General features: G+C 41.8%; 1 protein-coding gene across 14 annotated transcripts in view; it reads left to right on the forward strand.

Moving 5' to 3' along the window:
• Positions 1-14,453, forward strand: part of KIF1B (kinesin family member 1B) — a 140,360-nt gene that overhangs the window by 36,390 nt on the left and 89,517 nt on the right. For all 14 annotated transcript variants that reach the window (XM_053400916.1, XM_053400902.1, XM_053400904.1 and 11 more), the window contains exons 3-4: positions 2,921-2,997; positions 7,801-7,980. In XM_053400916.1, coding sequence (XP_053256891.1) covers positions 2,921-2,997; positions 7,801-7,980 — 257 coding nt within the window. The remainder of the gene's footprint in view (positions 1-2,920; positions 2,998-7,800; positions 7,981-14,453) is intronic.

The raw sequence follows: 14,453 nt of genomic DNA on the forward strand, positions 1-14,453 counted from the left end.
TCAAAGCTCTGCAGTTTTAGTCTATCTCCCTCCTGTTCCAAAATTTCCCAATATTTCGGCCATTTGGCCTCCATATTGAGCTTTTTCTGAGCCTTCACTTCCATTGGTGACAACCACCTTGGGGTTTTATTTTCCAATAAATCTTTGTATCTTATCCAAACATTGAACAATGCTTTCCTGACAATATGGTTTTTAAATGCTTTATGTGCTTTAACCTTGTCATACCACAAATATGCATGCCAACCAAAAACGTTGTTAAAACCTTCTAAGTCCAAAATGTCTGTGTTCTCAAGAAGCAGCCAATCTTTTAGCCAGCAGAATGCTGCTGATTCATAGTAAAGTTTAAAGTCTGGCAGGGCAAATCCGCCTCTTTCCTTTGCATCAGTTAATATCTTAAATTTTATTCTGGGCTTCTTGCCCTACCAGACAAATCTAGAAATATCTTTCTGCCACTTCTTGAAACAATCCATTTTGTCCACAATCTGCAATGTTTGAAACAAAAACAACATTCTAGGCAAAACATTCATCTTTATAGCTGCAATTCGACCCAACAAGGAAAGCTTCAAATTTGACCAAATTTCTAAATCTTTTTTCACTTCCGTCCAACATTTTTCATAATTATCTTTAAATAAGTTCCCATTTTTTGCTGTCATATTAATCCCCAAATATTTCACTTTCTTGACCACGGTTAAACCTGTCTCATTCTGAAACCTCTCTCTTTCAATCAATGTTAAATTTTTCTCTAAAACCTTAGTTTTTGACTTGTTCAGTTTAAATCCTGCCACTTGACCAAATTCTTGAATTAGTTCTAAAACCCTTTTAGTACTAGATTCTGGCTCCTGTAATGTCAGTACTAAATCATCTGCAAATGCTCTCAATTTGTACTGTTTGGCTCCGACCTGTATACCTTTAACCAACCGGTCCCTTCTAATCATGTTCAGCAAAACCTCCAGGACCGATATAAAAAGCAATGGAGAGATTGGGCACCCCTGTCGTGTCCCTTTTTCTATCTTAAATTCTTCCGTCACCACATTGTTTACAATTAATTTTGCCTTTTGTTCAGAATATATTGCACCTATACCATTTTCAAAACCTTGGCCTACCCCCATCCCCTGTAGGTTCTTCTTCATAAAGCTCCAAGAGATGTTGTCAAATCTTTCTCCGCGTCCACAAATATCAAAACTGCTTTAGTATTTATATTCACTTCTAACTTATCCAATATATCAATTATATTCCTCACATTATCAGACAAATGTCTTCCCGGGAGAAAACCCGCTTGGTCTTTATGAATCTCTTCCATCAATACTTTTTTCAATCTCTTGGCCAGAATGTCAGCAAAAATTTTGTAATCCACATTAAGTAACGATATAGGGCGGTAGTTCTTAAGCTGAGTCTTTTCAGTCTCTGTTTTCGGTATAAGTGTAATATATGCCTCTTTCCACGACTCTGGTGCCCTTTTCCCTTCCAAAATTTCATTGCAGACTTCCTTCAAAGGTTGTAATAGCCACTCTTTCAAAGATCTATAATATCTAGAAGTCAGCCCATCCGGTCCTGGAGATTTGCCCAATTGCATATTTTGAATGGCACCTTCTACTTCCTGTTCAGATATTTTATAGTTCAACATTAATTTACTTTCTTGAGAAATTTTCTGTAATCCGTTTATTTTCAAAAATCGGTCTATGTCCATTTCTTTCTGTGGCCCTTGTGAGTATAATTGTTTAAAATACCTCTGGAAGAAAGCAAGAAATAGGGTAAATTTAAAAAAATAAAATCAAGGTAATACCTCACAGGGGGAGGATTAGAACTGGACATGTCTGCAGATCAAACATCTACTAGGAGAATAAGGTCCATGCAATGACAGAAAGTGGGAAAGATGGTTAGGGAGTTCCAAGGCCTTTGCACAGCCACCAAGAAAGCCTTCTCCTGGTGCAGCTTAGACATGATGATTGTAACTGTCTGAATAGGGATTGCACAGATTCATGAAGGATAAGGCTGTGGATTGCGACTAGTCCCAATCACTGTCTGCTACCTCCATTATCAGAGGGTTTATGCCTCTGAATACTAGTTGTAGGGGATTGCAAGTGGGGAGGATGGTGTTGCACTAAGGTCCTGCTTGTGATAGACTTCTGGTTGGCCACTGTGAGAACAGGATGTTGAACTAGATGGGTCTTTTGGTCTGATCCAACAGGGTTATTTCATTCTTATGTCTGTATGTCAGGGTAATATGAAAGGAACGGGAACAGAGCCAGTAAAATAACTTCCCCTCCCAACCTATTAGAATCGAATTGCTCTGATGCCATTGTAAGATAGTTCACTCTCGACTTCACAGAGCCAAAGCACAGTTGGCTACAAATGCAAATATTTAATACAGTGTCTTAAATAAAAAGTGAATGTAGTGGTTTACCATTATAGCTGAGTGGATATAATTATAGGCAATTCCTATAGCACTCTTTTAAGTGTGTTAGGTTCTGAGGTGTTAGAAGACAAAAATACCAGGTTCTTCATTTGTGTATCTACAGGAATTAGATAAGCCATAGTTTAATGTGACATGAACAAGCTGCAGTGTACCTTGGGCTTATTTGTTTTCAATTCTGATGTAACTATGAAGTGGACTTTATAAGCTTTCCCTTCTCCTTTTGGTTAACTGCAGGTAGTAGTGTCCTCTGAGTCAATATTATCTATGGGTTGTTTGAAACAAGCCAACTTGAAACCATGATTTAGTGTAGCCTTCTCTTCCATATGTTGTTGAGAGACTCCAACTCTCATAAGCCCTTGCCAGCATGACCACTGGACAGAGAGTTGTGGTCCAGCAACATCTAGAGGACACTATATTAAAAAAGGCTGGTTTAACATAACTTCTATCCCTGCCCTTTCCTGAAGTTCTTCAATAATAAATATGTGTTTGTTTATTTTTCGCTAGGTATTCTCAACCCAAAGAATCCCAAGGAAGCACCCAAATCCTTCAGCTTTGACTACTCCTACTGGTCTCACACATCGGTAAGAGCTCTGATTTTGTTTCCTAGAACAATCCCCTTTGAAGGTGGAATCCAAGCCTGTCCAGCTGGTGATTGGACACCCCCCTCGCCCCCTAAAGCAGCTGTTTTCTTCCTTTGACTGTATTGTGGTTTTAGCAACTGAAGTTTCCAAGTATCATCTCAGTGTATGTTTAACTGCTTTTTCCATCATGGGTTTCAGAAAGATTAAATTCCAAGTGGCAAAGAACAAGTGTGTGCAAAGATGATAGAGGAGAGGGGTTGGCCCAAGGAGTTGGAGAATGGAATTTGAACAGCAAACATTTTCCTCCTGTGACTGTTTAGTTTTATTTTTTGTTCAGAAAGGAAACTCTTCCTATAGGATTATTTCTGGCTTGGTGAAAGATGAGTTTTAATCTTCTGGGTTATTAGGAGGAGGGCAGTGCTGTGCCTTCAGCTTCTCTACTCTACCTTTCTGCTGAAGTCATAAAACATTCTCTCCTCCAAACAACCCCCCCCCCAAAAAAATCACTTGTGAAAGCTGAATCTGAGGTCTTGCTTACTTCCAGTAATTGTTGGGCTTAGCCGTGGCTGCTCTTCACTTGTCATAAGGGTGGAGTAGATGGAAAAAAGCACTCCCTATTCCCAACAGATGTAAACTTGGGTAATTGATTTTGGTCCAAGAGGAAGGTATGGGCAGGGTTAGTAGCCACTGAGCCCAGTTGGCTCTCATTCAGAAAAATCTAAGGACTGAAAAGTGTTTTTGTTTTCTAATCCCTGCATCCTGAACAAAGAAGCTATGAAATGGCCCTACTGTCCTGCTACTCGAGGGATAGGGAACCACAGGCATAGAAACCTAATGTGGGGCTGTTGGGGAACGACACCCCCCCCCCGCCAATCTGGTGCTGAAGTGACATCAAAGCAAACCATTACAATCTATTTCAGGACAAAACTGTATCAATACAGGACATAGCATTTTACATTAAAATACAGTTGAACCTCGGGTTACGTACTGTCCTCCTTACGAATGCTTTGAGTAATGAGCTCCACTAACCTGGAAGTAGATGTCCCTAGTTGCGAATGCCCTGGAATGCACAGACCCGGGATGCACAGACCCGGAAGAATAGACCTCTGGAATGAATTAAGCTCGTAACCGGAGGTACTGCTGTATGGGACAATCCTGTATTATACAGGACAGGTGGCAACCCCACCCCCAGGCAACACTGTCTGGCCCTCAGTACTCTCTCTAGGCCACTTTTCTCTTTGCCCAGGCCTCTCCCCAACACTTGGCCATACATGAGAAGTGTTTTTGCCTGATTACACTGTGTCCTTGAACTGTGATAATGTGTTTTCCTTGTGTAGATAGAGAGGGGTGTGTGCAAAGTAGCCTACTGTACAAAACTAAAAATTATATTAATTGCTCTGTCTGCTTTTGCCTCTGGCCCTGCCCATCATTGGCTGGGAGCTAATGGGAGTTGTAGTCCAAAACACCTGGAAGGCACAAGGTTGGCAAAAGCTGTTTTTATACCAGTCTTCCAAGACTGCTGTTCTGCATAGACCCCACTGTTATTTAGGAGCAGGAAAGCACCTGGCTGAAATGTCCCCTCTTGCTCCAAACCCATTTAGGTGGTCTTGGTCACACCCCTCTCTTGTCCCTTGGCACCACCATTATAGTATGATAGATAGTTCCCATCTGAGCGTGGTGATGATGAACCTGCCCCACCAAGATAAAATTTAGCATCTGATCCTTGCACTCCTGCATGCGTGTGTCCGCGTTCTCTCTCCTGACCCTCTCCCCCAAGCTATTCCTCTTAATTGAGTAGTAAGTTGGTTTTCCACAGAGAGCATAGCAGGGCAGTCATCTTGTTGTGGGTTAATCTGCTCCACTTATTCCTTGAACGGGAAAATGTTCTGCTTGTCAGCTGAGGCTCCAGATTATGTCATGCTTGGAAGCCTCTTTTTAAAGAAATAGCATTATTTTTTCTTCTCTTTGAATTTGCTTGCTCTCTGAAGCCTTCTGTATGTTTGTTTCTTCAGTAAGATTGTGAAACACAATTATTCCCGTTTTTTTTTAAAGGAGCATCTGGCACTGACTTCTTTGCTTATGCCCTTTATATTTTATTTCAGTTTGATGTACTGAGTTCTCAGCTTGAGAGTTGGAACTAGAGCCTGTGCAAGCTGACAAGGCTTTGCCCTTAGAGAAGCAGTGGGACTAGTTGGGTAATAGGGGAAGAGGGAAAGGTATTTTTCTAATGCTCTGTAGTACTTTATTCTCTTTATTTGCTACTGTAAATGTTTGGTATTGAGGAGTCATACACTGGAGCAAATTCAGTATGTTGTGATAATCCAGGCTTTCTGGCTTATCAGTTGTTCCACTTTGCTCTTCACCTGCTATGACAGAGGAAAACAAACCAGGAACCCACAGTTAAGTTTGTCTTTCAGTTACATCCAAAGCTGCTGTTTTGGTTTATTGTTCCCTAACAAGATGCAATACTAAGCCATGGCTTGCTTTTTAAAAACTTGGTTGGTTTTCCAGCTGCTCTTGCCTTGTGCCTTGGTAAGTTGGTAAATATGTGGGGTAGTGTGGTCAACAAACCATGCTTAAGGAATGCTGCTCATATTTCACGTAGCACCAACAATGGTTAAAACTCAGATTGATAAGCCAAGAACAAACGAAGGATGCAGACCATGGCTTGTTGTCAGTAAACAACCCATAATTCAGATATGGGCCAGGTTCAGACATAACACTAATCCATGGTTGAGTAGGCCATAGTTTGATAAACAATGTTATGTACGAACCAATAAGCCAGGCATGTCTGAAGTCCGTTTCGGGGACTTAATGCGGACCGCCGGTTGGTTTAATCCGGCCTCTGTAGCAGTTTATTTCCTGGGGTAAATTCCTAAAAAAAACTCAACAACTTCAGTCCTAAAAAAGGTCAACAACTATGGTTGGCCCTTTGGTCGGCCCTCACAGCCCTTCACTTCATCAAATCTGGCCCTCTTTGGAAAAAGTTTGGACACCACTGTAAACCAACAACAAGCTATGGTTTAAGGTTGGCTTCTGACTGTGAAAACAAACCACAACCTCTTGTTCAGCTGTAACAGGAAGCCAGGCCATTTTGCTTTGTTTGGTCCTTTCATGGAGTGAATTCTAACAGTGTGGGAGTGATCAGTTACCAGCTTCTTCATGGCAAAACCTGGCTTATTGTGACATGTGAACAATGGCGTACCCGTAATATGCAGTAATTGATCACCCTGTAAGCTGCAGTAATAGCATGGCAGTTTCACTACTTGCCCTCTTCTACAGCTGAGTTTCCCTTTCTCCCCTACAACTATTTCAACAGATTATGAATTTGGCCTCGCTACCCCCGTTTACATTTTTCAATTTAGGTTCCTCAAAACGTGAGCAAGGTTTGCATCCCTAGACTGCCCTAATACTTCCAGATTTGTCAACCAAATAAAGCTGTCACTGTAAACGACTTCAGCTGCCTTTAGTTTTCTCCCAGCCCTGTTTGTCCACTTGCTAACTTGCAGAAGATATCTACTTGCGACAAGGTTCTTCCTTGGCATTACAAATTAGCAAGATGCTTTTAATAAAACAGTTGGGGAAGTCTGCTTGGACAGCTGCATGAGCTGGTTAGTTTTCATGACTGGTTGCACTTTGTCGCTGAGATCAGAAGCATATCCTCTTGATTTCCTGAAACAAAAAGCACTGGCAACTGCAAGGCTCCAGGAGCCTTAGAAGTTCATCACCTTCCTTTTAAGTAGTCCCCGTTGATACCAAAGTGGCCATATCTAATTCTAATCTATAGTTAAAGGTGCAAGGGGATACACTTGAGTGATAGGAACTGCAAACTTCCTTTGGTAACTGGTTGTGGTAGAGGAGGAACATCTTAAACAGGGGTGAGGAACTTCAGGCCTCCGGGCCTGTATCTCTCTGACCCTTGGGATTCTTCCTAGGCTGAACATCCCTCCTCAGCCACACTCCTCCTCAGGCAACACACACCCCTTACAAGCCCTGCTTTGTTTTCTGCTTGAGTATTTTTTGTCTGGCTGGACTGTATCCTTAAACTCTGACTTGCCTGGATGGAGGAGGATGGAGAGAGGGATGTGTAGATACTAGCCTATTGTACAGAGGTAAATTGTCATTATTTGCTCTGCCCACTTAAGCTTCTAGCCCAACCCTTCTGGCATGTGGCCCAGAAGTGAATGTGGCCCTTGGGCTGAAGATGGTTCCCCATCCCTGATCTTAAGCATTGTATTCCCTGAGGGTATGTCCTTCATAAATACCCATTGTTTAAGAACATAAGAAGAGCCTGCTGGATCAGGTTGAAGGCCCATCTAGCCCACCATCCTGTTTGCAGAGCGGCCAACCAGATCCCTCAATAGGATCCTTGGCATCTCTAGGGAAAAGGTCCTCAGAAGCAAGGCTAGATGAAACTTTGGAGACTAGTTGCCAGTCAAGAGTAGACATTCCTGGGCTAGTGGGACTAATGCAGCCTGACTCCACAGAGGGCAGCTTTATATGGCCAAGGAGTGCTTCCCACACTAGCAACCCTTACCATTCTTTACCAGTCTTGCCTGTTAACAGCTGCTACTGCCTTTCTGTGGAAGGCTGTATCACAATCTTTGGATTCCCTTATCTCTTTCCCTTAAGAACATATCACATGAGATCTGCTAGATGAGATGAAAGGCCCCCCTCATAGTCCAGCATTCTGTTCTCACATTAGCCTGCCAGATGCCCTAATGGGAAACCCTTTACAGTTGTTCCATTCCTAATGGGATCCATACTGACTCTCCGCTTACCCTTCTGTTTAAATCTTTGCAGCCCGATGATCCTTGCTTCGCATCTCAGAATCGTGTGTACAATGATATTGGGAAGGAGATGTTGCTGCACGCCTTCGAGGGCTACAATGTCTGCATCTTTGCCTATGGCCAAACTGGAGCTGGGAAATCCTACACAATGATGGGGAAGCAGGAGGAGAATCAGGCAGGGATCATACCACAGGTAAGGAAGAGTCTTGGGATGCCCTGCTTTGCAAAATGCTTCTAGCAATTGGCTTTCACATGGGATTTCTCTGAAGCTTACAGGAATCAGATTCCAATTTCTTTTCCTCAACCAGAATTGTTGTCTTCTTTTTAGAAATGCAAAAGGTGCGGGAAGAAAGAAGGCATTTTAAATAGTCAAAATTAAAGTTACCCCCTCTTGTTAGGATTTAAGTGCTTTTGTCTCAACATTCTGTAAGAGCACAATCAAAATATCATTACTTATGGAAAAATTGTAGCAGAAAGAACACATTCATTTGCACGCTTTTGGTGGCAACTGTGTCCATACAAGAGTACCGTAGGTGAAAATGCAACATGCGATCTCAAAGAACTTTAGGTTTGTCATCTACGGAGAGAGAGAAGTTTGGGTTTTTTAAAATATATATATAGTCTTTTCCAGAGAATGTAGGATACATCTAAGTGGATAGCAACCATAAAATCAGCAATTCTGACAGTCACTATAAAACAAGGCAGCAGTAAGAATGAGTCAGAAAAACAGCAAAATACAGAACAGCAAACAAATCTATAAGGAGGGCGTAGCTCGGTTGCCAGTAGCAAGAGGAACAAACACAAACCAGTGATCAGCCAATTATAATGACTGTCCTAAAAAAGAAGAAGAGGAAAAGTCGATTTGGGTGAGGCACTTGAAAAGGAACAGTCTCATCTTTGCATATTTACTGTATTCAATGACCCAGTGATCTGGCTCTGTATAAGGCAGCTTGTTACGTTCCTATGTGTTAAGGGAAGGATTGTAGCTAAGTGGTTAGTGCATCTGCTTTGTATGCAGGAGGCCCCAGAATCAATCACTAGCATCTCCAGGTAGGGCTGGGAATGTTCTCTGCCTGAAACTCTGAAGAGCTCCTACCGGTCATCTTGGACAACACTTAGCTCAATGGCACAATGGCCTGACTCTGTATAAGGCAGTTTCCTATGTTCCTATGTATAACTTACTATTGCTTGTGCTGCTGCTGCTGCTATCAAGTTAATTGAATGAAGTGTGTTTGGGAGGGGAGGCAGTTGCTGAGACTAGATTTCAGCCTCAATAAATACATTTTGCTGAGTAGGCATTTTGTGCCCTCGTTCTGCTATAGGATCAGCAGCAAATGCTGCTGGCTCTATGCCCCCTGAGTGTAAAATAGACAGTGAAAACCCTTCTTGTGCTAATGGGAAAAACACATGCAGAGCAGACATTTGATGAGGGCTGAGTTATGGCCAGAAGCTGGTGGTAGGTTAAGCAAAATGCCAGCCAGGTGTCGGGGCTGTGTGTCTTCATTTGGAAGCAGGGACCAAGACTGAACTCTGTGCTGATTGTTTTGCATGAAGTTGCTGCATTCTATATCAGAGTTGGGTAGCCCATGGGGCATATCTGGCCCCCAAACCTTTTGATGTTGCCCGCCCCCCGTGGGTATCCTTTTAGAATGATTGTATGATTCTAAATTTTTAGAATATAGGAGAATTTAAGGCAGTATCCAACACACTTGTTCGTTAGCGCAAGGATTTACGTGTGTGCAACAGAACTTCCCCCTGTGCGTGTCCTTGTCCTCCCCAAATTTGCTAGGGAGAGTTGGGGGAACCTCAGATCAGATTTAGGGGGCTCACAGAATGGAGGGGAGGGGGAGATCATTGTGTTGCTGAAGCAGAAATCCTTGCACTGGATGCTCCTTTGGGCATAATCTTTAATTATTGTTTTTCAAACCTGTTTTCTTTATGCTACTCTTTCCTACCACCCTTACTAGTTATTTCAGGATGGTCATGCCCTGTAAAACTTTCTCCACCATATCCTCTAAAATTCCTCTTTGTCTTCATTGCTACAGGCATGTGCTCCCCTGCCTCCTTTGGCTGCTGAAACAGGAGAGATTTTCTCTTTCTGTCAGCCTCCCTTTGGAAGGCAAAGGCTTAAACCACCCCACCCCCCGCTCAGCATAAATAAAGCAGATATTTAACAGATTTTACTATGTATGCACACTTTATTTTTTATTTTTACTTTTTTAAATATTTTTTATTAAGGATTTTCTTGTTTTACAGAAGTGTAGTGCCTCGTATTTTTTCTTCTTCTTCCATGTAACATTTTTACAAATCTGTTTCATTTGTTGAGGCATTGGGGGAGAAGAAAAAAGAAAGAAAAAAGAAAGGGGGGTGGAGAGAGGGAAGATGGATGGGGGTGGGGTCGGGTGGCGGTGTTTCTATTATGTTTAATGTAATGTATGCACACTTTAGAGCAGGGGACAGCAAACTTTTTCAGCAGGGGATTGGTCCACTGTCCCTCAGACCTTGTGGGGGGGGCTGGACTATATTTTGAAAAGACAAAAAAATGAACCAATTCCTATGCCCCACAAATAACCCAGAGATGCATTTTAAATAAAAGGACACATTCTACTCATGTAAAAACACGCTGATTCCCTGACCGGCCGCAGGCCGGATTTAGAAGGTGATTGGGCCAGATTCGGCCCCCAGGCCATAGTTTGCAACCCATTCTTTAGAGTATAAAATCCGGGTTTCCTGGAAACAGACTCCAAAAACTTCATTTTTGCACTGAATTGCATGCTGGTTGGGGTGTGATTGCTTCAACCATTAGTGCCTGCTCATGCCTTCCTAGCCCCCATTGTCAGCTCTTAAGTTCCACCTGCAACAAAGGACTAAGGAAGGCCACAACTGTACCTCACACTTAAACTACAAATCCACCACAAATGCACAATTAGTGGTCCAAAAGATACATTTAAAGCACTATCCTACCACTTTAAACAGTCAAGAATCCTGGGACCTGTCATTTGTAAAAGGTGTGAAGAGTTGTTAGGAGAGCCCTATTTAAGTCATAGAGCCACAGTTCCCAAGGTTCCCAAGGTGGTTTAACAATCCATCCCGCTTCCTAGGGAGCTCTGGAAATTGTATTTCTATGGAGGAAGCAGGAGTCTCATCACATATGACAGCTCCCAGGATTTGTTGGCTGTTTAAAGTGGTATAAGAATACTTAAAATGTGTAGTGTGGTTGTGACCGAAGAAGTATAGAAGTGAGACTTCCGGGTTAGCGCCAGCGCTGAATGGCGGATTTCTCCCGGAGCTCCGGGAGAGATCTGCTTCGCGGGTTCGGGTCTTGTTGCTCACGGCGGAGCAAAGACCCTTAAAAGTCACAGGCGCGTAGCCTGTGAACCGGAGACTCGGCGGGCACCTTTGCCCCCCCCCGACGTTGTGAAATAGCCTTTTTAAAGGCTATAGATCAGCGGAGGGGTGCGTGGAGCGGTGCTGAGAGTCGCTTTTACCCAGCCTGCGAAGCGAAGCCGCGTCGCCATCAGCGGAGAGCGCTGACTTCTTCCAAAGATTTTGGACTAAAAGAGAGCAACTTTCCGTGAGTAGGATTGAGTTTGCATTACAAATTGGACGTCAAAATTAATGAATTTGGGCACCGAGACGGATAAGCACTAAAAAGGAAGTCTGCTTACCGTCCTGCAGCAAGATTAAAGCGAAAGACAGTGAAGCTGTAACTTCTGACAGGAGCTTTTACGAGCTAAGAAACCCAACACCAAGCAAAGAACTCCCCCCCAAAAGGCAGGGGAGGGGGGGAAGAAGGCTTTAAAGGGATTTCCTGCCTAATTTAAAGGAGAGTGAACTGATTACTGCTGCTTTTCTACCTGGGGGTCGGACTGCCGGAGGAAAGACACCGGCTAAGGACGGTTGCTACAAATAAGGTTAGAAAGTAACTGACATATAGACTTTGGTTACTCTCAACTTGAAACATCGTATTTGGTTACATAGTAAGTCATTTACAGGACACTTTTAATTTGGATCTTTTACAAAGTAAGGGACTTGGAGGGCTTTTGCTTTTTGGAAGTGTGGGAACAATTTAAAGTTCAGAAACTGATTTTGCGCCCTCTAGAGGATTTGGCCAGCTTCAGGAACTAAGTGGAATTTAAAACCTGAGAACTTTTTATTGTTGACAGTTTAAGAGTGTGGGAATGACCTTGAACGAAAGACTTTGTTATGGCAGATGGTAAACAGAAAGAAGATCCACAAGAAACAACTTTGAGATCTGGTAGACAATACAAAGTGGACTCTTCTATGCAAAGAAGGGCCTCTGTATCAGGGGCCCCGGGAACTGCAGCTGCAACAAAGGCAAGAGTGAAAACAATGTCTTCAGAAGACGCGTTTACAAAGGCCTTGGGAAAAATAAGTGATTCTTTAGAGGAATTAAAGAAGCAAGGTGCTGAAACAAATAAGAAAATTGAAGAAATTTCTGGGAAAATTGATCTGAATACAAAAAGTATAACTGACCTTGGAAATAAAGTGAACTCTAATGCAGAAGCAATTGGGAAACTATTGGAAGATTCATCTACAACGCGAAAGATAGCCGAAGAAGCTAAAGAAATTGCTACTGCTGTTGAAGGGAAACTTCCACCGGTGTACAGGAAATTGGATGAGTATGAACTGACACTTTCTATGCAGGACATGCAACGCAAGGAGAAAAATCTAAGGATCAGACTTGTGCCGGAAAAAGAAGGAGACAACTTGGTGGATTATTTGACAAAAGAGTTTTCTGACTTTTGGAAGCAAGATTTGAAAGAAGAAGAGCTTAAAATTGAGAGTGCATTTAGGTTGGGAACAAGGCAGAAGAAGAATAGACCCAGAGACTGCTTGATAACTCTAAGATCCAAAGAAGAGAGGGATAAAATATTGAACCTGCATTATCAAACAACCCTTCGGATTGAGGACTCTTATATTGAGATTTTTAAAGACATCCCTAAAAGTATCTTGGATGCAAGAGGTCCTTATAAGGATTTGGTGACACTACTGAAGAGGAACTACATACTATTCAGGTGGGAGTTTCCCCAAGGCTTGTCTTTTAAATACAAAGGCAAGAAAAGAAGAATAAAAACAGTGAGTGATAAAGACAAGTTCTTGGGAGAACACGAAGAAGACCTACAGAAAGAGACCCATCCAGGAGAAGGACATCCTTCAAGATTAGACAAAGACACAGAACCACCGACAAAGGACGAACAACAATTGGGAGCTGTAGGAGGAATTAAATAACCCCATCATGGCTTTGCAACTTCTAACTTGGAATTGTAATGGTCTAAACAACCCCCGAAAAAGAAAAAATATATTTCATGCTTTGAAGAAAGATCATTTGGACTTGATTTGTTTACAAGAGACCCATGTGACAAGAGCACATAGAAAATTGTTAATAAATAAGAGACTGGGACAAGAATTTATATCTTCAGATAAAGTAAAAAAGAGAGGAGTGGTGATCTACGTAAAGGAAAATTTGCAGCCGAAACAAATTTTTAAAGATGACCAAGGAAGATATTTGGCAATTGAAATTCAATTTCAAGGAGAAAAATTTCTGATAGTGGGGGTGTATGCACCAAATGAAGGGAAAACAGAATTCTTTAAGAAGTTGCATGAGACTTTAATGGACTATATGGACTATAAATTGATTATGATGGGAGACATGAATGGAGTAGTTTCAACAAATATGGACAAAGCACAAAGACAGGTAGTCACAAAAGATGGAAGACTACCAAAAACCTTTTTTGAAATGACTGACAATATGGATTTGATTGACATTTGGAGAACAAAACACCCACTAGAGAGAGAGGGAACCTTCTTTTCTGAAGCCAAAATGACATGGACTAGGATCGACCAAATTTGGGTGACTAGCGGTATGGCGTCGAATATAAAGAAAGTGGAAATCTGCCCAAAAACTCTCTCCGACCATAATGCAGTAAAGATGGTGATGAAGCAAACAACAACTGGCTCTTTCAGATGGAGAACGAATGACATCTTATTTAGAGACGAGGAGATCTGTAAAAAGGCCCAAAAAACCCTGAAAGATTATTTTGAAATTAATCTAAGGACTAAAGTAGAAAAAAGAATAGTATGGGACGCAAGCAAAGCCGTGATGAGAGGGTTTTTGATACAACAAAATACATTAAAGAGAAGAAAGCAAAATGAGAGGAAGGAGAAAATTTTGGATAAGATAAAAGAAGGGGAAAGGAAATTAAGATTGAAGCCAAAATCGCAAGAGATTCTAAGAGAAATTAAATTGTACCAAACACAATATATGGAACTGATGAATCAAGAAACAGAATGGAAAATTAAACAAATGAGACAGAAGTCTTTTGAATCTGCAGATAAATGTGGCAAGTTATTGGCTTGGCAAATAAAGAAGAGACAAAAGCTCAACACGGTAACAAACTTAGAAGTGGAAGGAAAGAACATATGCAACCCAGTAGAAATTAGGAATTGTTTTCAGAACTACTTTAGACAATTGTATACACAAGGGCCGCAGAATGAAACAGATATACAACAATTCCTCGAGAAAAATGGGCTGAAAAAGATCTCGCAGGAAAGTAAGACAATTTTGAATCAGGAGATATCAATACAGGAAATAGAAGATGCCATTCAAAACATGACGTTGGGCAAATCACCTGGACCGGATGG

Source organism: Podarcis raffonei, chromosome 8 (genome assembly GCF_027172205.1).
Source record: "Podarcis raffonei isolate rPodRaf1 chromosome 8, rPodRaf1.pri, whole genome shotgun sequence".
NCBI lineage: Eukaryota > Metazoa > Chordata > Lepidosauria > Squamata > Lacertidae > Podarcis > Podarcis raffonei.